Genomic DNA, 24,621 nt, shown 5'->3' with positions numbered 1-24,621 from the left:
GCATCGGGAGGCGATGGTGCAACCAACCAGCCACGATGGATCGTTTTATCCGAGGTGAAGCATCACGCCGCCGTTCGAACACCGGATACACCTACACAGCTGCGCGATTCAAGGTACCTTAGCGATCGCTAGCTAGTCTCGCAAGCCGCATTATCTCACCGCAAGGTTTCCCCTGTCGAGACGCCAAATGCTCACAATTTTCACGGCCATCCTAAAATCACCGACTGTGAAAAGCTCAGGTCTTGGCACAAACAACTTTACGAATGCCACCGTTTAGCCGACTAGTGAGTGGCTAAATTAAGAGCCGGCTTGTCCGAGATGTCGAAAAAGAATTGCGGTAAAACCATCGGTAAATCGACTTCGTAAGCCAGCGCCCGCAACAAAAGAACCATCGCCATCGGCAATAGAATTCTGTAGATAGACGCTGGCAATGAGAATTGTTTTGAAGATAATTGCCCCCGCGACGGGAAATTCGATACAACATCTCTCTAAAGTAGCACAGCTGCTTCGGGTGCTTATTGTCTCCGATAAAAAACGGTGGCAACTGTTACAATAAATTTGCGGTTTTATCTTACCCGATGTCAAAAGCCATAATTGCTTCCTCACTATTTGTCAAGAGCTTGCAGCGAATTTCCACCATTACACATATATAGGATACAGTATCGAAGAACATATCTCTTGTTATAATAGGAGAAACGTTATATATATTTTTCTGTGTCTCCATTTATAAAGGAACTATTTCCACTATATTATATCCTTCTTGAAATCACAACTTTTGTGTATGTTTTTTCTTATTGCTTGCAATAACGCAGATATTTCAGATAAATAGAATTGGTGGAATATACCACATACGAAAACGATTATGCTACAATTAATAAGACTATAACAAGGAAAGACTCTGAGCGTGTCTCCAATGTTAATAAAACTTGATGAGTTTGTAGAAAAGATGACAATATTCATTATACATATTTTTCTTAATTACCAATCAACCACGTTTAGGTGATGAAATCAGCCCTCAAAAATCAATTAAACTTTTGTTTTTGTAAAAAATTAATTTTTATATTCAGATAGCTATCGAAATTCGTACTTTGTATATTTACGAAATTATGCTATCGTGTTTCGTTCAGAAGTTATAGATGAAAATTTGGTCTCTCTAAACCTAGTTTCATTAAAATCGAAGAGGGATACCTAATATTCCTTGTAAGTAAATGTTAATATAGTTCATATTATGCAAAACAGTATGAACAAAATAACATCGAACAAAATCAAGAGTCGTAGGATATTCAAATAATTTATTATAACACTGTAATAACAAATTTTGCCTTTAAAAATAACGACAAGACTTCTGTACGTTTTGACTACACATAATCCTGTTCAACAGTAATCGTTTGGTAAAGAATGAAACAGTTAATAAAACATTCAATTGAAGAAAAAAGAAAAAAAACGTTTTATCGAGCTTCATGATAGCAATATTCAGCGTGTTGCGCTCGGTAATAACGACGTAAAGGGTTTTGTATCGCAAACGCATATAAATTGCGAAACTTTGTTTCATATAAATCCATTCGAACTGTCAGTATCAGAACGTACGGCAGGAGGTCCACGCGAAGTGAAAATTGATGGTCCCGAATCGGACAGGAAGATTTTTCCACAGCTGGGCGGATATCGAGCCGAGGTGATAAGCAATGAAGGGCAGCAGGATAGAGCGCCAGTGGGCCGTATCCGGTGGCGGTGTAACCGATCTCGATCGTACCTCGCGTTTCCCGGGATCGCGTGTGTGTAATACGAGCAACGCGGTGATTCTTGCAGGAAATCCACGTGTACGAAGTACCCACGAAATCTGAACGGCGCGCTCGCCGAACGCGCTCGATATTCCCATATTTAATTCACGCTCGGCAGACTCAAGAACATTAGAAACGTCTCGGAAGCCAAGGGAATTTCTTCAGAGTCTCGGTTCGCCGGAAAGAGTTTCCCGTGCAGACCTCTGAAAAAGTTGGCCGCGGTAGTATCCGGCGAAAAAAATGATAGCTACCGAGAGCGAGCTTACGGAGAGGACGAGCAGAGAAAACGAGGGGGCGGAGGAGAGCGGGAGAGGGGGAAAAAAGGAATTGCAATACGACGGAATGGGCGACTCCTCCAGTTCGCCAAGGGAGAAACTCGTTGAAACATTTCCGCGACAGTCGTGCGGCTGCGGCTCAATGCGATTTCCAGCGAAATCGCGGTTACCGTGGTACTCGAACAAATTTCTAGTTTCCGTACCTTACTGGTACCTGAAGTTTTCTTTTTCCCATTTATTAGCTTGTTTGCAGCGCAAATTGATTTATACAAGACTGACGCGACTGGAAGCGTAAATAGTTCTTCTGATAAGTAGATAGAATTCTCTTCAACGAGATAAAACGACTACAGTCTCGAATCGTACCTTCTGCTTAACATCAGTCGACATGCTTTCTGATTCTCAAAGGGCTGTAGATCATCATCACACATGCATCACACATAGAGAGGCACAGCTAATATTGAGATTTCCGCGTAAAGTATAATAAATTTCTTTTTCTTTTTTTTTGTTTTTAAAGAGACAACGAAGAACAGTGCGCCCGTTTTGAAAAGAGCCCGTAGGCGTCGGAAGTGACGTCGCATAGGAAACGGCACATATACGTATTGCACTGTACAAGTCTCCAGAGACGACGATCCATTCTGAACTTTCCTCCTTCCTTCCTTCTTTCCTTTCCCATGCGTCTCCATATTCTCTATCCGTCTTCACTATTGAGCCTTCGCGCAATATTCCTTTTTTTTCCTCCCATCTCTCTCAGACGTCTCTAGGTTTAACTTCCTGTTTACAAACGATCTGCCTCCCATGCAGTATTTAATCGATCATAAAGTCCACACCACCTCCCGCAAAGCAAATAAAATGAAACTTTATTCTGTCCGGAACTCATTAAAAAAAAAAAAAAAGAAATCTTCGCGGAAAATTTTTTCCAGCTCTCGCACGAGAAGTTATTTCCGCTGTGTGGAAAGTATGTATATGCAAATCCATTTCGAACGAATACGCACGAGAATGATCGTTGATACGCCGATCGTAAAATAATCCGAAAGAATATCTGATAACCTAACGTCGCAGGACAACGTGCGTTTATTCGCGACATCTTGCCGTCGTTAGAGCCCGCTTTCGTTATTTAATGTGACATTTCATGCTCGTTTGATTGCGCAAACTCCCTGACTTATCTGGCAGCAGCGAGATAGAGGTCATAATGAATGTATATCGTAATAAGCTACGTATCCATAGCTGCATGTGACTGCGACTGTCATTTTTTCCACTTACGCGTTGCTCCGGAGCGACTGTCTCGAACTTTACGCTGCATGTACGACGAGCGCATAATTACCGGTGTATTGTGCCATTCGCGTAGCTTTTATTCCCCGAGACGAATGTCTCTCTCTCTCTCTCTCTCTCTCTCTCTCTCTCTCTCTCTCTCTCTCTCTCTCACACACACACACTCATTCATTCTCTTTTTCCCGGTTTTTTTATACTGCGCCGACGTGCTTTCAACGAGATCGTTAGTGGCGTCTCCAACAGAACGCACTCAGCTACCATTACGCTCTCGCTAGATGAAAACGAATTCAAGAAGCGAGTCAATTCCAGTTACGTCTCGCCGGAGATCCTTGAAGTTATTTTTGAGAATCGAGAAAGAAGCCAGAGTACAGTTGTAAACTCGATCAGAACAGTTTGATGGGCATTTTCGCTCTCACAAGACACTGCGAGACAAAAAAGTGAGATTGTGCGATACGTCGCAATCTCTCATGTTCTCTCGAGATTAAATTTTTAGTTAATAAATGTACAAAGACAATGGCAAATTGAATGAATTAACTTGACACACACATACACACGCACGTTGAAAAACATTGCTGTATTCTTCAAGGCCGAGAAATTGAATTCCTCATCATTAGTCGCTCCTGGATACGATAAAGCGATCTACAAGAGAAACATCCTGCGTATAATAGGAAAGTAAACTCCAAAGAAGGCTTTGCATTTTAATCACCGCGGTTGAAAACATTAATCCATTTGAAACATCGTTATTTCGCGTTTGGCGCTCCAGGCTACACAATGAAAGTGATGCTTAACAAAGGAACCTCTGTTTCGTAATTTTTTCCCATATTGCAGTGAGAAGATACAAAGTATCGAGCGAAGAGAACGCGTCGTCGCTATTTTTCGACGTTTAAAAGCACAGGTTCGCTCGGCGAGCACGAAACTGATGAAAATCATTCGTGCCCTCCGCGCCGAGAGGCACGGAGAAATAAGCTGCGTGAATAATGCGTAACCGTTCGACGGGACATTAAGCATTCACGACGCGGATTTGTACACGCAACACGTGTGAATGGTTACGGGCGTGACGTCGCGCGACGAACGCATCGAAACGTGCTTTACGACATTGCATTACAATGCCGCGCTGGAATCTTCGTCGCCTGCATCATGTGATTTACAATCGGACGCATCTCGTTAAAACTCGGCATCATCTACAATTCGCAAATGAATTTCTCGCGATCGCGATTCATAATCTCGACGACGGCGATCCGTTATTTCCGTTTGATGCGGACTCGATGAACTTGTCCGCGTTCAACGCGGAGATAAGAACTGCCTTATTCAAATCAAGCCCATCCTATTTAAATTACATGAGACATATCCCGTCACGCAGATGAAATATACGCGCGCCGCGGCGCGGAGCGGAAATTAGCAAAAAATCTTTCATGACTTTCAAATACGGCGAATCATTTTTCAATCCAAATGTGCATTCTTACCGTGCGCGTTGTACAGGGAGACTGGCGAAGAAGGCGGGTAAACCACCGAGCCGGTAAATAATGAATTCGCGTGTCGTTGAGAGACATTACCGTGTGCTGTGCTAAACGACCACGTACGCTTTAGGGCGGAATTGAGCGTCAAAGTATTTTCTACTTGATTTCTCTCGGCCATACAGCAACAAGATGTTCCGTCGCTCTCTATAAATAATTTAGTTTATGGACTACTCCGGTAAAAGAGCGCTTTTAAGTTTTGAACACATTGCCTGCCGCCTCTTGACTTTCCCGACGAGTGTTTCCGTTTAGTTCACAATATTCCCGATCCTCGAGACGACTCGGCCAATTCTCCCTCGTAACTTACGTATACATTGCGCACGCTGAGATATAGCACGTACAGCGCTCCGCGTATACATATTTCCTGGCTTATAAATATTAAAATCTGAACAACGACCGTGGTAAGATCGTATAACGATCGTATAACGACGTGAATAAAATTTCGCGTGTGCAGTAAAAAAAAGCACTGCACTTAATTAACGAAATCTGTGGCGGCGATATACGAAGGCGTAGGACGTTATACGGAATATTTTCTTTATACAGCTGTTTAAAGCACGCCCAACGTCGCCGCAAAAATATTGGCCGCGCGCACACATTTGGGGAAATATCACTGCACCACGGTTTGTTAAGCAGTAAGAGTATTTCTGTGTAAACACTCGCGTAATTGCTGTGGACGGTGCAAACGCTTTATTGCTGTGGGCGTACATATTATTAGGTATATAGAGTAGCCGCGTCCCGCCACTTTGCGCTCCCGGTCGCGCTCGCTCGCTTTTCGCCCGGTTCGTTAGAGCGTGACACACCCTTATTAATTCTGGCACAATATTTAAGCAGAAGCTCATAACTATTATCTGCCCACATCAGCCAGGGTAAACCACGTAAAGCCTCCCGACAAACAGGTGGGGGGTGGGAGCGGAATTAATTTAGCATCAACAATTTTTCAATCAACTTACGTCGGCCCAACATCGCGAGATAACACGCTCCGCAAACACGATCGCGTATGCGCGCCACGGCCAGACAGAATTTTACGTATTTCGCGGGTAAAATCTTTCGCGAGAGGTAAGCTCTAACAATACCAGACTTCCAATAGCTTAACGGCTCCGCTGTGCCAATACGTTGATGGTGGTTGTTTTTCACGAGGGAAGTACGTGAAAAGGGAACGTCGGTGTCGTCGAAGTTGACTTTAGCACCGCCGCGACGTAATTATTTAGCTGCGTCCTTGCATTAAAGAAGAGAAACTGCGGAAAATACGGTAAAGCGCCAGAGCCGGCATCCGTATTCGGAAGCCCCGGCTAGAAGCTGCTTGATAATACACAAGGCACTCCGGATGAATGGATATCGCGAAACGGTTTATGAGATGAACAGAAAGGGAGCACAATGGTTTGTCGGCGGGAGCAATTCGGGACGACTTTACGACAGCCGCGTTACGTATAATTTACGATACTATTTGCTGATATGCCGATTCAACCGTAATAAACGTCCGATCTTAAACATCTTCCGGAAATTACCGTCCGCGTGGATGTTATCAAGTGCTGCAGATTCTGGAACGTAGCTCCGTAACCATTACAACTGTTCGATAGGTATTTACAGTAAAACCGATTACATCGCATTCCAGTATTGCCAGTCGATAATGACGTTCGACCGGGAAACAGTCTGTTAATCCAATGTACTGCAGCGCACTCCGAGGCATTGGAAGAGTTTTCTCGCAATTTGTAAGGGGGGCCCAGCCAGCAATGGGTGAATTAACATCTCTTTAACCTTTCTAATTGAACGCCGAGTTAGCAACACAAGTTACCAACATGGAATGTTAACCCGAGACAATTCCATAACGAAACAACGACGTGCAAGAGCGGCGCACACGTTTCTCGTATCACGTGAGTAGCGGTATGCGCCCCGCCCTACCCCCGCAAATTCCTTGAATTTTCGAACTTAAGGATATGCTGGGTTTTAGCAAGCGAAAAGGGATGCACGAGAATGGAGACGGCTCTATATCCAGAATTATATAAAAAAGGTGGAAGAGAGAAAGAGAGAGAAAAGAGACAGAAAGAACGAGTGGGAAAGAGCAGCCATTTTTGCAGATACCAGTCCATCCGCTTTAAATCGCGTGGATCCATTCGCGTCGCGAACTTTCCTTCGTTTCGCGCACGATCAAACTCGGGCGAGCTTTCGGGGGACGCGCTCGTTGATATATAAAGCTTTATTAATGGACTAACGCCGGCCGCTGCAACGCCCGCGGCCAGCAGCGCCGAGAGCGGATAGTGCCGGCCGGAATGACGCGTTAGCTCGCTTACCGGAAAACGCGTAGCCCGGCTCGTTCATCGGATGCTCCGCAAACTAGGTGTGGCACTTTTCTACAACGATCGGAGCTTAATCGCGTTTAGTCACGACGCGTCAAGCTGCGCGTCGTTTCGACGAAAATCGTGTTGACGGGAATATATTGTTTCGACGGACAGAAAGAGAGATAGAAAGTCTGATATTCTCGTGAAATATAACGTCGTTAGAGAAATTAAAAACTCCGTGTAGAGATCAGTAGGCCCTGTGGGTAATAGAATAGAATAGAATAGAATGTGCTCGAGTCGACATTTCTTACAAAAACAAATTGGTATCAAATTAACAATCACTGTCTCACATATGTATAAACAAGCATATGCAATCTTTATAGAGTTCACTAATATTAAATTAGAATTGTTTTGATAATAATATTTAAAAATTCTTTCTCGTTTAAAGTTATTTTATTGTTATTTTCTGTCCAATATTTCTTTTCTGTTTCAAATCATGAAAATTATTATTGAATTAATATATTTTTCTTACTGAAACTATGCAAAATTTCTTTACATAAGCAAATTATGCCTATTTAATCAAATTTTTTAAAGCTTTTATATTCTTGTTTATATATAAGACAATTGAAGAATTTATTATAAAAACCGAATAAGTCCAATATGTTAAATTTTAAAGAGCAAGAAACTTCTCATTGTTTATTGTATAAGTATGGTAATTTTTTCTAAAAATATAATAGACATAAGAACAAAGCTATAAGCTTCAATTAATCTTTCAAGAAAAAATAAAGAATCTCTCTAATTGTTTGGTTCTTGCGAGAATTTTATATTCTATACTACCTACTTACCCTATAATATTTTACCCCTTTAATAACATTAATAACGATAAAGATAAAGGAGATATTTAAAATATAAAGCAATAACTTTTCACTTTTTATTTATAAAATTTTACAAACTGTTAAAAAATTTGTAATGATGGTAATTTTTTTCTTCAGGCATAAGTATAAGAACAAAGTTTTAAATTTTAATTAATACTTTGAAGATCCAATCAATAAAAAAAAGAAATAAAAAAACATCTGGATTCGTTTGGTTTTCTCCGAAAATTTGATTATGTTTATCACCAATTTATATTTATATTTCCCGTTTTTTGTTCGGTTCCCGTTGAAACAAAATTATTCACGATGTGACGCTATTACTAGAAAATGACACCATAACCCAGATTTAAAAAGGAAAAAATAAAATCGTTTGATTTTTGTAGAAAACTCTTCAATTGTTAATTTCACATTTTTTTCTGCGTAATTATGATAAAGAACCGATCGATGAACAACAAAGGCAAAGATTCGATCTTTCAGCATCGTACTTTTCGATCCTGGGAGATAACGCCGCGGCAATGTCTCACGTACACGAGAAACAGTGACTTACAAGTGAATGATATCACGTGCCCGCCATACATCCTAAGTATCCGCCGGGAAATTATTCCCGACTTAAACGGACGCCGTCACAGCTATCGCCACCATTACTGGCATCGCCACCAACACCGTCACTGCCATTATCACCGCGCCACAACTCCCACCGGCACCGCTGACGTTACCGTTCGTGCTTCTGACACCGCGGCAATACACCGGCGACTTATGAATATTTACGCCGGTTGAATATGCATACTACTGACAATGTATTATTTTTGCTCGACGGGAGATCAATATACTACCAAGCGCGACACACATATACGTATAGGCGGAAGCAGAAGTGTACAACAGGAGCGCGTGCGTGCACAGGGTGTTCGAGTTCTATCGTATCAACTGCTAATAGCAGATTGTGCGTCAAAAATATAGAGGCGTAAAGTGAAACCTTGATTAAAAATAGAAACGCACGATAAAAGACTTTTGGCTTTTAATTAAATGGAAAAAAATTTGATTTGACAGATGCTTGATTTGAAATTTTGTTTCGTGCTGAGAAAGATTGAATAGGCATCAAGTTTGAATAAACGAATGACGACTTTCTATAAAACTCACGTGAAGACTTCAAAATTTTGTAAAGATTAATTATTGACGGCTGGTACACAGTAGTATAACAACGTGTATATTCGTACGTCAAGTTTATGAAATGTATATACGCGGATGCATGCGCATATACAAAAACCATTCATTTCAACGTTGCAGGGTATACGATCGTATTCTATTTCCAGCGAACGTTGAAATGAAAATATGTCGAACGTGACTGAAGCAAGGACGGTGAGCGCCATATATTTTTTCAACCTGCATCGTTACATTTCATCATGAGTGTGAGCTGAGCGATTTACAATTAGCTTAAGAATAATTGCGTCGAATCACGAATGCTATCGCGAGACGCGTGAAGAAAAAGAAATCGTCTTCTTGTTTATCGACTAAATTTCAATCGCGCCTCAACTTTTCTCAGATGCGTCAACAGTCGACAGATTTCAATGGTGCCTAACGCGAGCGTCAAAGTGTCGTTTTCGCGTGTCTCGTGAATTAGCAAGAAACCTATTTCGTTTCGAGACATTCGTCCCGCCCGGTGCATTCATCAAGAAACGATCATCGGTGCATTATGACCGCGCGCGCCGTGACCGACGTGGCACCGGTACACAGGAATTAGCCATTAAGCGGAATGACGTGCGATTTCTCGAGAGACGTTTCCGCGGTGAAAGGAGACTGCCGGAGAAATTTAATGCGCCTCGCGCACTCGAAAAAAGGGGGGTCCTGCGGCACCGTAATTCAATTAGGCTCGCTGCATTTAGGCTCGCTGCATCGAAATTTAATGGGCCGCGACGCTGCAACTTCGCCTTGGAACGGTGCCACGGCGCGTCCAGCGCGGCCCGTGTCCGATGCAGAAAGGGCACGACGCGCACGTTGCGCGCCCTTTTGTGCCCGAAGGGCCAACAGAAGTACCCGGAAAAGAAATGAAAAAAAAAAAAAAAATAAATAAATAAAAAGGAAGAAACGGACATTCCCGTGCACGTACAATAAGCACCGCGAACGTTTCCGCGCGAGTTCTTTTCGAGAAAACGTCACGTACTTATGACAAAGCTGTATTGGTACAAGTTTAATTAATTACGTTTGTAGTAATAATAGGAAAAAGGGGAGGACACGTCGACTTCGTTAATTCTTCGTAATCCAATGAACCGATGAGAAAATTAAACGTAAAGCTACGCGATGAAAAAAGTTCTTCGCGTTTAAAAGGGGGAAAAGAATGGAACTGAAATGAAGATAAAGAGACTGGAATTTTTCAGAACATACTGTTGAACTTTAATCAACGTTGGCTGTGGGCACTCTACGCCAATAACTTCTACGTATATACGCTTCACGTAAATCGCCGCGCTCATATTGAATCCAAGAATTTCCAATCAAATATCGTAAGATGTCCGCTTCCTTTGAGGAAGGAAACGAAACGAATATCTGGGCCGCAAGATTTCCCAAGATTTCCCAATATCCCGTTCAATAACCAACAAATGGAGTTCCGACGAGTTAAACACATTCGACCTCGCAGCAGCGATTTCAATTTACTCGTCACCCGCAACAGCGATTTCAATTTACTCGTCAAAACGACCGCGCGTATGCTAGCCCAGGGTTCATAAACGTCTTCACGTTAATAGGTACTTTTAAAGAGCTAGGAAAAAAAAGACTTGGTGTCTACATATTCATAAATCACGGTGTTTCCAGTAGATAAATAAAAGACGCCGAGTAGCAATCGAAAGAGAGGTAACATTTAACATGTGTCGTAATTTAAACACGAGGTCAAAGCGTATGCGCGAGGATTTAAATTCGTGTTAAATAATTTAATTAGAAAATACAATATTTCAGTTTCAACATTTACTTTTGCAGTAAATTTTCAACTGAAAATTTTCAAGAGTTTAGAGCCGCAAGGCTGCTTAGGTATTGACGATAGGCAAAGATTTTAATATCGGATTCAGCTTCACGTTCGAAGAATTCAAAGAATGACTAAATGCATTTTAATCACTTACCTTCGTTGTCGATGGAGAAAATGCCGATGCCGTCGCCTCCGCGAATACTGTATCCGATCCTGGAATCTCCGCCCGGGGGATCCGCGTCCTTCGCTCGAACCGTAGTAACGAGGGTGCCGATGGGCTGATTCTCGAAGACACTCGCGGACACGACGAAGTCGTCAAAGACTGGCGAATGGAGGTTCTCGTTCACGTCAATCACTTCGATCACGAGCATCGTCTCGGAAGTCAAGGACGGCTCACCGCGATCGCGCGCGACTATCGTCAGCGTGTGCACTTGTCGCTCCTCAAAGTCCAAGCTCTGAATCGTTCTCACCGTGCCCGATACTTTGTCGATCTTGAAGAAACCCTCGCTATCCATCGCGTCCGACAGGAAGTATTCCACGTCGCCGCCCGCGCCTTCGTCGGGATCCGTGGCGTCCACAACGGCAACGACGGTCCACAGCGGCACGTCTTCGCGGATCTTGACGTTGTAATTCGACAGCGCGAAGGTGGGCGCGTTGTCGTTGACGTCGTCGACCGTCACTCTGACGAGCGCGTCCGAGTACAGGGGCGGAGTGTCATTATCCTTGCCACCATTATCACGCGCGCGGATTCTCAGCTCGTATATTTCTTGTCGCTCCCTGTCGAGCTTGCCGAAGATGCTCAGTACACCTGTCACGGGATCCACGCGAAAGTCATTGGTCTCCGTCACGAGAGAGTAAGTGACGCGCGCGTTGTCACCGAGATCAGCATCGGTGGCATTGGCGCGCCATACGTTGGTGCCGTTCAACGCTGTCTCCGAGATCCTGAAACTTGCCAATGACTTTTCGAACTTGGGCGCGTTGTCGTTGACGTCCAAAACGATGATCGGTAGCATCTTCGAGGCGGACTTTTGCGGTTTACCCAGATCAAACACACTTATGTTCAGATAATACTCACTCTCGCGCTCGCGGTCCAGATAACCGATCGTATTCAGGTCACCGGTGTCCGGATCGATGCCAAAGACGGAGTCGCGATCACCGCTGGATATGACGAAGACGAGCTTGCCGTTGTAATCTAGGTCGCGATCGCGGGCGCGTATTCGCACGAGGATCGTGCCGAGCTTGAGCGACTCGTTGACTCGTATCTCGTTCGGAAAATCGATGAACTCGGGCGCGTGCACGTTCTCGCCGTAACGGCTCGGTATCAGAGTGTACTCGTCGTCCCGTGACGGCATGTTGTTCTTCTCCGCCGAGGCGATCGCGTCGGTCAGTCTGCGCGCCACGCCGGTGTCGTGACACTCGAAAGCACCGGTCTCGTCCGTCAGGATTCTCGCCTGCGAGCCCAGATTCCGCTTGGCGTTCACGAGATGTATGTGCACGGGATTGACGTCCGCGAAGTGCGTGCCGTCGGTGGCGGTAACGTTAACAGTTCTCTCGGTGGCCTTGACGTCCGACAGATCGCAGGCGACCGAGAGGACGCCGCTGGCCGAGTCGAGGGCGAAGCAACCGTCGGAATTGCCGGACACTATGCGGTAACTCACGATGTTCCCGGCGTCGAAGTCGATCGCGGACACGGTGATGATCTCGGAGCCGATCGACACGTACCGCGGCACGTGACCGGTGCAGTCGATCCGCTCGAACTGCGGCCGATTGTCGTTCACGTCCCGTAACTTGACTCGTAATTGCATCTCCGCCTGACGCCGATAGGGCAGGCCCCAATCGCTGGCTCGCACGTGCAGCAGATACTCGCGCTTCATGGTCTCGTAGTCGAGCACCTGTTTGGTCTTGACGATACCGGAGAAATGATCGATTTCGAACGGCACTTTCTTCAGGTTGTCGATACTGTAAGATATGTAGGCGTTCTCGCCGAAGTCGCGATCCTTCGCGGTAACTCGCACGACGGACGAGCCGGCCGGCTCGTTCTCGTCCAGCAGCACTTCCATCTCCGGCTGATCGAAAGTCGGATCGTTGTCGTTGGTGTCGACCACGTTGATCTTCACTTTCGCCGAGGATTGCTTTCTGGTCCCGGCATTACCCTGATCGATCGCCGAGACCGTCAGCGTGTAAAATGCCTTCTTCTCGGCGTCCAGATTGACGGCGGTGTACAACATACCAGTCTCGGCGTTCACGTGAAACTCACCACCCTCGTTGCCGCCGACTATCTCGAGATACACCAATGCGTTCTTCCCTTCGTCCGCGTCCGTGACCTTCAGTCTTATGATCGGCGTATTGATCGGCGCCGTTTCCGGCACCTTGACCTCGTAAATCTCACGACTGAACACCGGGGCATTATCGTTCACGTCGGCCAAGTGCACCGGCACGAATTTGTAGCTGTATCGCTGCGGCACCCCACGGTCCATGGCGCGCAGGGTGAGATTGTAACCCTGCAGCGCGGTCTCGCGATCGAGCAGGTGCAGCACCTCGATGTTGTACTCGCCGGAGCGCGACCCGCTGCCGCCGGCCGGGCGCACTCTGAAGTGGCCGGCCGGATCGCCGCCCACGATGTCAAGGTTCGCGATTTGACCGTGCACTCCTTCGTCACGGTCGATCACCCGCACGATCGCGTAGATGTCGGCGTTCGAGTTCTCGACGATGTCGGGTAACTGGTGCACGTAGATCTCTGGCGCGTACAGGTTCACCTGCCGTACCCTAATCGTGACCTTCGCGGTGCTCGCGCGGCTGGTACCCGTGCTGCGGAACAGAGCGCCGCGATCCTTCGCTAAGACTACCAGCTCGTGTATAGCACGTTCCGCGTACCTAACGGAGAAAGCAAACTGTTTGCTAACGTTGCGGTACACATGACAATTCTATGGACAGCTTAGAGAGACGGAAAAAGAAGGAAAAGAGTTTATTTAATATTCTAAAGAGCTCTCTGCTGGAATAACAGTAGGCACATAAAATGAAAATGCATAGCCACAATGCTATACAAAATAAATATTTAACATGGAAAAACAGAGAGAACAAAATATCAGAAAATACAATCTTAACTAATCTTAAAGTCTCTTAAAATTATATCTATATTATGTTTGTTCCTGAGATCTAGATAATAAAGATGTATGCGGAGAGAATTTTTTTTTAGAATTTACCCATAAAGTTATGATAATCGTAGGACAATATGTACGAACATTTTTACTATAATTTTAGTAAAATTTAATTTAACTGTTTTACATCTTATTGTAAGATATTAATAAATCAGACAAAATCTTCACATTCTTCGAAATACCATGACTTTGAGAGGGTAAATTCTAAAAGAAAATTCTTTACGTGTACTTATTTAAATAGTTCAAATCTAAATTTCTTTCTGATATAAAATAGTAAAATAAAATTAATTAATTGTGCACAAATTCATGCAGTTTATTGAACCTTAAAATTAAAAAATTATAAAGTGGAGTGGTGTTCTTTTGACCCGTTGTGTACCTTTGATCATGTATCCTGTGAAACTATCTATTAAATATTTGTAAAAGTAAAAATATATAGCTTGCAATTTAATTACTAAAAATGCTTTATAACCTATAATTTTAATAATAAAAAAAATTATGAAAAATCATATATTGTTCGAGCATATACAAAATAAGTAGTTTAAAAAAATTTTGTTAATCTCATAAAGTGTTACATATATTCCATCTTATATTTAAATTATTTATATTGTAGTCTTATTTAGAAGCAGTTATTTAAAAGAAATTGTTCAAAATTTAACACTATCAATTTTAATCTATAATTTATAAAATCAACAACATATAAAAAATGAGTAAATGTTGTATTTTTCAGTAACATTGTACTCTATTCTGAGAAAAATAAGGTTAAAATAAAGTTAAGATGAAAATAAAGATAAATTAAAGAGAAAATAAAAGTCTAGTAAAATAAAAATAAAATAAAAGTAAAATTTTATAAAAGATATACTTAAGGAAATTTTATTTTTATTAAACCTGAATTCATAATATAAAATAATTCTATTGTTTTTATAGTATTATCAATTTCATTTTCAAGTACTTTATATAAAACTTTATATAAAAATATAAAATTATCTTAATTTCTCTACAATACACACTTTTGTTATATGTATATTGATCAAAGATACATCACGAGTGTTGTACCTTTGACCAGAATTCAATTTTTCTCTAATGTAAAACAAAAATACAATAATAACAATTAAAATCTACAAAAAATATATAACAATGTCAATATGTGAAAGAATAACGTTTTACAATTAGTTTTGTATTTTTAAACACCTAAATAAAACTTGCACGATGAAAAGTACGAGTATCAAATTTGGCCAAAGGTACACTACAACTTCCAGTTTCGAAGCTCGAACGTCTCTGTTCTGAATTATTGAAATAGGTCACGAGGGAGCAATTTGTTCTGATGTCTGAATCCTATTTCCGATGTGTTATTTATAAATACGAGCTATTAAGAAAAAAGTATGCCGTCGCACTTACCTGAGCGGTCTTGTGAGCGTTATCACGCCGCTGACCGGATGAACGGCAAATTGATCGGTCTCCTCGGCGAAACTATAGTAAATCTCGCCGTTTCTACCGAGATCGGCATCCTCGGCGATTACCCTGAGTATGCTGCGATGCAAAGGCGTGTCCTCCGTCACGGTGGTCTCATACTCGATCGGATAGAACAGCGGATTGAGATCGTTCGTGTCGAGGATCGTCACCACCACGGTGGTGTCCGTCTCGAATGTAACCACTCTGTTTTTACCGTCGCGTTTGCTCAAGGTAGCGCGCACCTCGAGCACGTATCGGTCTTTGCGTTCGCGATTCAGCACATCGATGTTGCTGGTTCGAGTCCGAATAAGGAGGAAACAAAAATCGCCGACCGTACGCTCCTCCGCTTTGAAAAACTTTTCGCGATCGCCGCTCACTATACGAAACTTTATGTCAACGTCACTGTCGGCAGACGCGAGCTTTATCCCCATTCTCTCCTCGGGCATAGCATACGTCTTGCCGATGGAGTTCTCGGGAATGGAAACGTTGTACAAAGACTGCGTGAACCGAAAATCGAACTCCGAAGAAAGACTCGCGTCATCCTCAAACGTGATCGGCAGGGTCGTCGCAGTGCCGATCGACGAGATCGACAGCTTCATCGATCCGTCGCCAGCATTGCCATCTCCTCCGCCGTCTCCTCCCGCGCCTCCACCTCCGTCGCCACGAGGCGGCAGAAGAGTCGTCGGTACGGGACTGTCGGAAGACGGGGAGCCAGCCGTGGCCGCGAACAGCAGCCACAGCCACAACCATGGCCAGGCATGCAGCGCGCGCTGCTTCATCCTATGCATGATGGTGTATCGCTAGCTCATCGTTGGTCCTTGTCGACGAACGCTTCCGCCCGGTTTGTCTTTTGCCCTGCGGAACAAGGCCACTGCGATGCACGAGACTTCCGGCCCCGTTTCGGCGTATCGGCGGCGGTCACCTGAAACAGTAAACAGCGCCAAAGTTAGACTCTGTTTAAGCGACGAGTTAGGCGAAGATGGGAAAGGCCCGTAATCTAGCACGTAAATACAGTCAAACGACAAGATCCAAGATTATCTTCCGCGACAACTACCGATTTCCACCCGATCGAGCGCAAAGACCAGACTAGGTTTAGGGAAGGAAGTTGGGACGAACGGCGAAAGGAGGGAACGGACCGAGACCAAACGGACCGAGACCAAACTCCTATCCGGTTGTGCATTATTGATCGGCGGCACGATCGACATACGAAATGGCAGATAAATCACTGGAGTGTGAGACTTTGCGAATACCGAACTATCTGAATCAATTATTTATTGATGAGACTCTTAACTTCACTCAATTGTCCATTTCGCGGAATTCCGCTCAACGTAAAAGGGACAATCAAATGCAATTATGTATTCGTTACGTCGCTTCGGTGAAATGCGATTGTTCTGGAAGAGTGCTGTAGAATATTCACGTATCGAAACGCAAATTAAAATTCCATTGACATTGCAGCGCTCGATCGAGTACGCCAATCGAGTTCACTTCTTGCAGAAGATTCAAGTTAAATTATTCTTCGTACTTATGTATTATAAAATATTCTGCTTCTACGTGCATACCATTGCATGTGCCCGTGACACATCTCAATCAGAGATATCTTTTTAAATGCGCAAAATAATAATTGCAAAAAATACCAGCATTTATATCGAACGATTATCAAATAAATATACATTTCTCTGCTGGCAACATACAAACTTCATTTATAAGGCAATTATGAATTCATTCATCTTAGCAAAAGCGATAAAAGCAAAAAGCAATCTCTTTCGAGAGATACAAAAATATTTTTTTCTTGAAAGATACGCTCTCGCATTTCCAAACCCGATACGTTAATGAGATACCTCGTTTTTCCCTTTTCGCAAAAGAGAATCGAAAATTGCAAAATTGTCTATTACTAAAGGCCGCAAAAAAATTGTATTCTCAACTAAAGAATTTTCCCCTTACTTTTGTAGCAGTCTCTACTATAAAATAGGCACCAAAAGGATTTTCTTAAATTCAGAGAGAATACGCTAAGCCAGATCAGTAGTGTCTCATGAATCCTAGTCACAATCACTCTGCCATCTGACAGTTCCAGCACCAAAATAGCGATATCAACGACAATATCAAGGTATCAGGTGAGATATGGTAGAGGGTACCAGGATTTTGCCTATCTTTCCAGTGCGTTCCGCACTCGTATACTCTCTAATCTTGACCAACGGTGCCTCCGGCCGCATTTGCACGAGCCGATGTATGTTGCCGCGCATTTGACAGCTCGGTATCGATACGTCCACCGTTGGAATCGGTACGATGCATTACGCCAAACCCAAAAACACCGCAAATCCAAATGGAATAATAGGATTGCGACTAATCCCCCCGCTTTCCGTTGTCAAAAAGATTTCGAGAGCGTTTCGCGAATGAGAAAGTCTTTAAATAATTATTAATTTTGAATTATCCGACGTTTGCTTTTGCTCGGAAGTGGAAAAGACCGTGATAATCTGAATAAGAATGAGCGCAATCGCATTACGAGAATGTTTTCTCCGGCTATAATTATCCCTTGGAGATAAAACGCGAATCTCGGGTCGCTTTGTCGCTCGCGAGTCGTGAAATCGCGAAGACGGAATTGTTTTCCGCGCCCATTATGATGACGCTTGAAGTTGTTCTATTCGGAAATTCGTGGCAACGCGGTTATTATTGCAAAGTGCATCCGCTGTAATGACAGGCGGAAAGAAAATTGACCTTTAGCTCCTGTAAAGTAAAACGTGGAACATCAAGATACGCGCCTCTGGTTTTTCGCTCGCGAGAAACGTTCGCGCGGACTCGGGACCAATTACGTAGCCACTGATTCGTAACCGGCGTAATAAAAAGCGCTTAAACGCCGGGCGCATTTTTCTGCCTCCCCGCAATTCTCGCGTGATCTGTGGTGTACCTTCTCGCGATAATACACCTGGAGAACGCGCGCTTGCAAGTAGGTAAAACGAGGCGAGCAAGCGAGTCCGCGCCAAGTTGGCGCCGCTGAATATTCACATTACGTTGCTACCGCGTCTGGAACCTTGTACCCAACCTTGAACGCGTCGTCAGTTGACATTCTCTCCTGCATTTCCAATTCTGGTACTTTAATAAGATTCTTCGTTTTTCTCTTTTACAAGTAAACCAAAAAAAAAACAATTGCAAAAATGTCTATTGCTATACCGCAAAAAGTTGTATTCTGTTAACGTAAAAATTTCCTTCTTATTTTTATAGTGCACAAAAAACAGTATCAAATATTAGTATCAAATGAAAACTAATATATCTCGAGCAATCATTGTTTCGTAAATAAACAAAAAATTATATTCTTATTTATATGTATGTGAAATAATAATAACCTTGCTTATATAATTTAATCTTCTTTAAAAGATTTGATAACCTTAAATTTCACAAAAATATTCTACTTTTATTTTAATAATATTTCTAATAATTGTAGTAATCCTATAAAGAGCATAAATTGTTTTAATAATACTATATATTAAAAAATTCTCATTCTTGGTTTGAAGATATTTTCTATTCGATAAGAATATATTTTTCTTGACGAAATTATACAAAATGTCTCGTAAATTATCTATTTAATGCTATGTAATCTTTTTTTAATATTTAACATTTCAAAAATAAGTATTTTTAAAACAAAAACGTTTTTTTCTGTGTAGTCTCTACTAAAATAGACATCAAAAGTATTTTCTTAACTTCAAAGAAAATTTTTCTAAAAACTAATTTAGTAACAAATATACTTGAATTTAATAAGGATATTATATAAATAAAATAAAATTTTATAGAATTTTTACAAGCATGAAAGAAAATAAAATTTTCAAATACCGAATCTTATTGGTACATGCATTGTTTTCCGCCGATCATGAATGTTAAATGCAGAACGTATCGAAAAGTCGGGGGCGAACTTGCACGTGCTGATGAAGTCGAGTATGTGAAAAGTTTATATAAATTTATATTTAAAAATGCTATATTGAAAAGTTATAAATATTCAAAGATTTTTATTACTTGTGTGTGTTATAATAATTATAATTAATGTTCGAAAATTCTTTCTTCTTCAAGAATGCAGGTCTCTATTCGTCGAACTAGTGACCGTCGAATATTCTTTGAATATTAATTATAATTATTATAACAATTAATAAAAATCTTTGCACATTTGTAACTTTTCAATAAAACATTTTCGTACATAAATTTATTATATAAACTTTTTTCAAGTTTGACTCCGACCTTTCCGGATATCCTATACAAAAACAAACTAATAAAGATTGCTCATCTTTAAAACGCATATGCATATTGTCTAAAATTAGGTTTGCTCTCCGAGCCACAGTTTATTACCGTCTCAACCGCTATTTAAATATCACGTTTGAGGTTTAAGCATCAAATATTACACTGCACTAAGGCTATGGTAAATTATAATTGTTGGAAACACCACATAGTTTGCATAGAATGCCATTGCCCAGGAGTTTGTTAGAAAGAATGTATTCTTAGCCTCAAAGAATATTCTAAGAAAAAGCAATTTATTCTCATCCATTAAAAGTATGTGTTAACATGGCTTGCATCTTCTTACTCTGAGAAAACAATTTTTTCGGTGTAAAGCCGGATACTTTAAATGATGCAAAATTCAGAAGAGAATTACAACACTAAAATGTAATCTGAAGGAACTAAAACGTGAATTTACGGCGAATAATTATTTCATGAGAAAAATGAAGGAAAAGAAATGAGTTTAATGTTATTTTTTATTACGAAATAAACTCGTAGCACTAGTAACGTTTAACGCATTTGCATGTACAGCACTTCAAATAGCGGTGAAGGTGTTAATCGACACGGCGCCATATTCTACGTAAGCGCGATAACGTTTGTCACCATATTAAATATGCTCTTCAGCAACCGTGTCGACCGCAGAATACATTTTCCTCGGATTTACGCTGTCGCATTACACGGTCAAGTCCGGAGGAAATCCCGTCGCAATCTTCCCAAATGTATTTGCATACGAGGCCGGATATGTAGAAAGACTCGAATGTACGCGACTCCCTGCCGCATGCATACGTAAATAAAATCACGTTTCTTTCATATCCGTTTAAATTCACTGCGGGATATCTAAGAGTGGCAGATAGGCGGGTAGAAAATAGACGGAGAGACGTCGGCACAATTTCTTCCGCAATCCCTTTCTCGAAGTTCGGCGGGCGCCGCTCGTCTAGCTGGAATGACTACCGTGACAAAGTGAGATTATGCGGATATTGAGAATGACGACGGACGTCTGAGATTGTACTCGACGGTTTCCCGAAAGCCATGGGGCTTTTCCCTTCTCTCTCTCTCTCTCTCTCTCTCAGAGAAGTCAAGAGACACCGAGGCAGAATTAGAGAAACAACGAACCGCGCGGTGCAGAGCCTTTGACAGAGGCGCACAAAAACATTCGAGCGAAATTACGTGCTCTCTTCTTTTACCTGTATCACTCTCTTTTCTCTTCTCAATGAGATTTAAACGGCTTTGAACTCGCCACGAAAAGTTGAGAGAACGGCGGCGGCGGTGGCGGAGAATGATTTCGAGGCGCCCGAAGGCGGTCTTATGGCGTTCGGAGGTCGCGACAATGCTCGCGCAGAAACTCGTTTTGCCAGTTAAATCGAGCGTGAATTGCGATGCCGCGCGCAGAAGAAAACGGAGCATCCCGATCGCGCGGAGGAGGTACGGCGGGAATTTAAAAACGATCGCGAGGGACAGATAGTGTGGCGGGACAAAAAGAAAACGGCGCGGCGGATCGCCCGGGAATATTCCCGCGATATTTTGTCGCGCGAATAAACGTACGTTCGTTCGTTCGTTCCATGCGGCGCGCGTTCGGCGAGAAAATGCCCGGGAATCGCGCGGCTGAGCTGGGGCGCAAACTGCGAGCGAAAACAACGTACGCCGTCGGTATTTCAATGCGATATACGCGAACAATCGCGCGTCCATTGGAGGGACAAACGACCGCAGAGTGCGCACGAAGAGGTCAGGCCGACGATGGACGGAATTAATTCCCGAGCTCGAGCTACAACGTTTCTACTCGCTGCCGTCGTTGTAACGAATTTTGTCAGTTTACGAAGCAAATACGCCTATATAGCCCCTGTGCCCCATCTCAACCAGGGCCGAAAAAAGGTAGCCGATGCACGCGCGTAGCGTAGCGACACGAAATATTCTACGGTGACGCAATTATTCCGAAACGTATATTCGCGGCGCCAACACGTTTGTACGTTGTTCCATCCTTTCACGAAGATGGAAACAAAAGGGCAAATCCGATTAATGTTTGCGATTCCGTGCGCAGCGTAATCATCTCGGATTCGTACCATTCGCTTTTATCTCTTCGAGCAACAAAAGAACATTATTGTCCATCTATTTATCGTAATGACACTCGAGAGCTTGCGATGCCGTTTCAAGTGCACGCTAAATTATCTAATAGCATAAGCTATGTTGCTTCTTTTCAAAGTAAAGACATTTTAAGCTCTCCTGATATCATTCTTTTTTTCTTTTAGCGTTATCGTTAGTACTTACGGGGAGAAAATAATTTTTATAGCAGGGAATGGATAACCTGAGCAAGTTATTGCTGCTTATCATCCCGAGAAGAAAACACTTTAGGAAACTTTCAAGACCGAGAGTAACAAAGTTTCAATTTGAAGTCGAGATTAAAGCTGCTTATTCGTTATTACTAATTGCCTCGCGCCGGTAATTTATATATTCGATTGTATCCGTTATCAAACACTAGCACTTCCGTGCCAACTTTATTTCTTACAGGTGCTCTCGAGAACGCGCCAAGCTTTTTATCGGACGATATCTTTTCTTATCTCTCGCCGAAGGAAGGCGAGCCGCGCTCACCAACACGCCTTTCATCCAAGATATTTGTACTTAAGAGTATCTTAAAATACACACTAGTATCGAGGTTTCTCAATAGGCCAACACATATAGCATTCCAAGTATTTGCTATTTACATTCCCACAAGCATCTAAGATTTGAAAAATATCGGTTTCTCGCTGAAATATTATTTAAAAAAAATAGCAACCGACAAAGTCGTCAAATCAAGAATATTATATTATTCGCAACATGTCGTTAGTGAATATTTGTAACGGAGAACTCGCATACAAAAACAGATGTAGTAGAACGATAAGAATAATAGATAGAACTTGCATCGAAAACTTTAAAAATGAGAAGACTATACATACTTTGCACCTCTTAACATATTCTTAATGAATGAAAGAATATATTATTGTTTAAAACTAAGAATACATACTTTTCACAACACACTCAATAATATTTTATGCAGACCGTGTTATTTGGCGTTTGAAAGAATTATATCGTATTATAATTTAACGTAGTCAGTACAGTGTGTGTGCGTGCTTAAAACCTTAAATAATGGTGAGACGATAATGAAAAGTGACTCAAAGAGCTAACGTAATCGTCTCACAATCAGACAACACACGTGTTTTAAAGATTAGATTTATCATTATTTTTATAGCTTGTTTTAACCCTCAGCCATAGTCAAACAGCATGTATTACAAATGTATGTTGCATATTATATTAATAGAAATTAAGCAACAATCGGGCACAATCTACTGCAGCTTATCTAATATCGTTGAGAAATGTATCAAAACACGAACATGATGCAAGGTATGTTCCACTCCTGTTGCACTTCTATTGTTATGACTAGCAAATCGTAATGGCAGAAACGAACCCAACCGGCACATATTATAGAATATCTTCAGATCATCCATTGAAAAGATTGTATAAAAGTCTTTTTTTTTTAATATACATATTCTGAGAATATTCTTATGTTTTTAAAAGTACACTATCTAATATATTCTAATAATATTCTTTAAAATTATTCCCATATAGAAAATATTCTGTGCAAGATTCTTCTTTTTGACATGGAAATCATTATTTTTCAAATATTCCACTATGCAAACTCTTGAATATCTGAAAAGTCAAATTTAGAGAACATTCCACAGAACACACTTCGTTCTTAGAGTCTTATCAGAAGCGTGGACCATCAGTGTATTTCTGTGGTGTGCGCTTTTGCAATTTACAGATATACGGGATCTACAGTTTAAACGCCGGTTTCAAGCGGCCTAATTAGAGATTCTCATGGCAGGATACTCTCGGTGGTTTGCCATTGCCTTCCGAGAAGCAGCGATCAAGTAAAATCAGATATTTCTGGTCGGATTTAAACTCGGATCGTCTGCACAGGCAGCAGACGCACAAATCTCTAGAACTTACATAATATTATTCAATTACGAATATTTAAAATTAAATTATAAGGAAGATTCACATATTCTTACAATAATATTAGAATATTCGTTTAAAAATATTCACGTAGGAAGAGCTACAGAATACACGAAAATATGGGATTATTTTTATATATCTGGCTGGAAAAGAGAACTTAAAGAGGACACAGTAAATAAGAATCTGCTTTACAATCATGATCCAATTTGCTAGCATATTGTTGGTATGCTGCATACATATTTTGCTCTATTTGGATCCTTATAAAAATAAAAAATATCTGAAATATCTACTACTATTACAATATCTTTTAGAAAAATTCTCTTTCAAGTTAAAAAAAAATCTCTTGGTCTATTTTAAAAGAAATATGCTATATAAAAAATAAAAAGGAAAATTCTTAAGTTAAAGAATACAATTTTTTCGGTATTTTTTACTGACTTCCATATATAGATACGACTGCCGTCCAATCATACAACACTATTCACGAATTCACAAAGCGAACGTCTGTTTAAAGAAGCCGTCTCATTTGCACAACATTATAGATGTTCCAAGACTATGGCCTCGTGCTTGGCTCGGCAAGAACTGTTACGTCGTAAAACCGGCGTCTCGCTCTTTAATGGAATTATCCGGGTGAGTTTCAGCAACACTTATTCTTCCGCGATTTATAGACCGCGTTTCCCTCGACCCGCTTTGCCTTGCACTTTATAGCGACTCGCCGAAAGCTCGCGCGAAGTAAACGTTTCCTCGATGACGAGCCGCGGGCCAAGAGTTTCCCGACGGAGTCGTAGTCGCGCGTCGATGCAACGGGTCCCGAAGCGATGGGTATTGCTAAAAAGATCGAACTT

At 41.9% G+C, this 24,621-nt stretch overlaps 1 protein-coding gene across 7 annotated transcripts in view; it reads right to left on the bottom strand.

Annotated features, from left to right (window-relative positions):
- The window catches only part of LOC105196472 (fat-like cadherin-related tumor suppressor homolog), a 408,331-nt gene that overhangs the window by 269,428 nt on the left and 114,282 nt on the right, over window positions 1-24,621 (bottom strand). For all 7 annotated transcript variants that reach the window (XM_039446041.1, XM_039446040.1, XM_026135345.2 and 4 more), the window contains 2 exons: window positions 15,488-16,463; window positions 11,089-13,808 (listed from right to left, as the gene is read on the bottom strand). In XM_039446041.1, coding sequence (XP_039301975.1) covers window positions 11,089-13,808; window positions 15,488-16,329 — 3,562 coding nt within the window. In that variant the 5' untranslated portion in view covers window positions 16,330-16,463. The remainder of the gene's footprint in view (window positions 1-11,088; window positions 13,809-15,487; window positions 16,464-24,621) is intronic.

This window comes from Solenopsis invicta, chromosome 2 (assembly GCF_016802725.1).
Source record: "Solenopsis invicta isolate M01_SB chromosome 2, UNIL_Sinv_3.0, whole genome shotgun sequence".
Lineage (NCBI taxonomy): Eukaryota > Metazoa > Arthropoda > Insecta > Hymenoptera > Formicidae > Solenopsis > Solenopsis invicta.
This window is presented reverse-complemented; position numbering and strand designations above follow the sequence as displayed.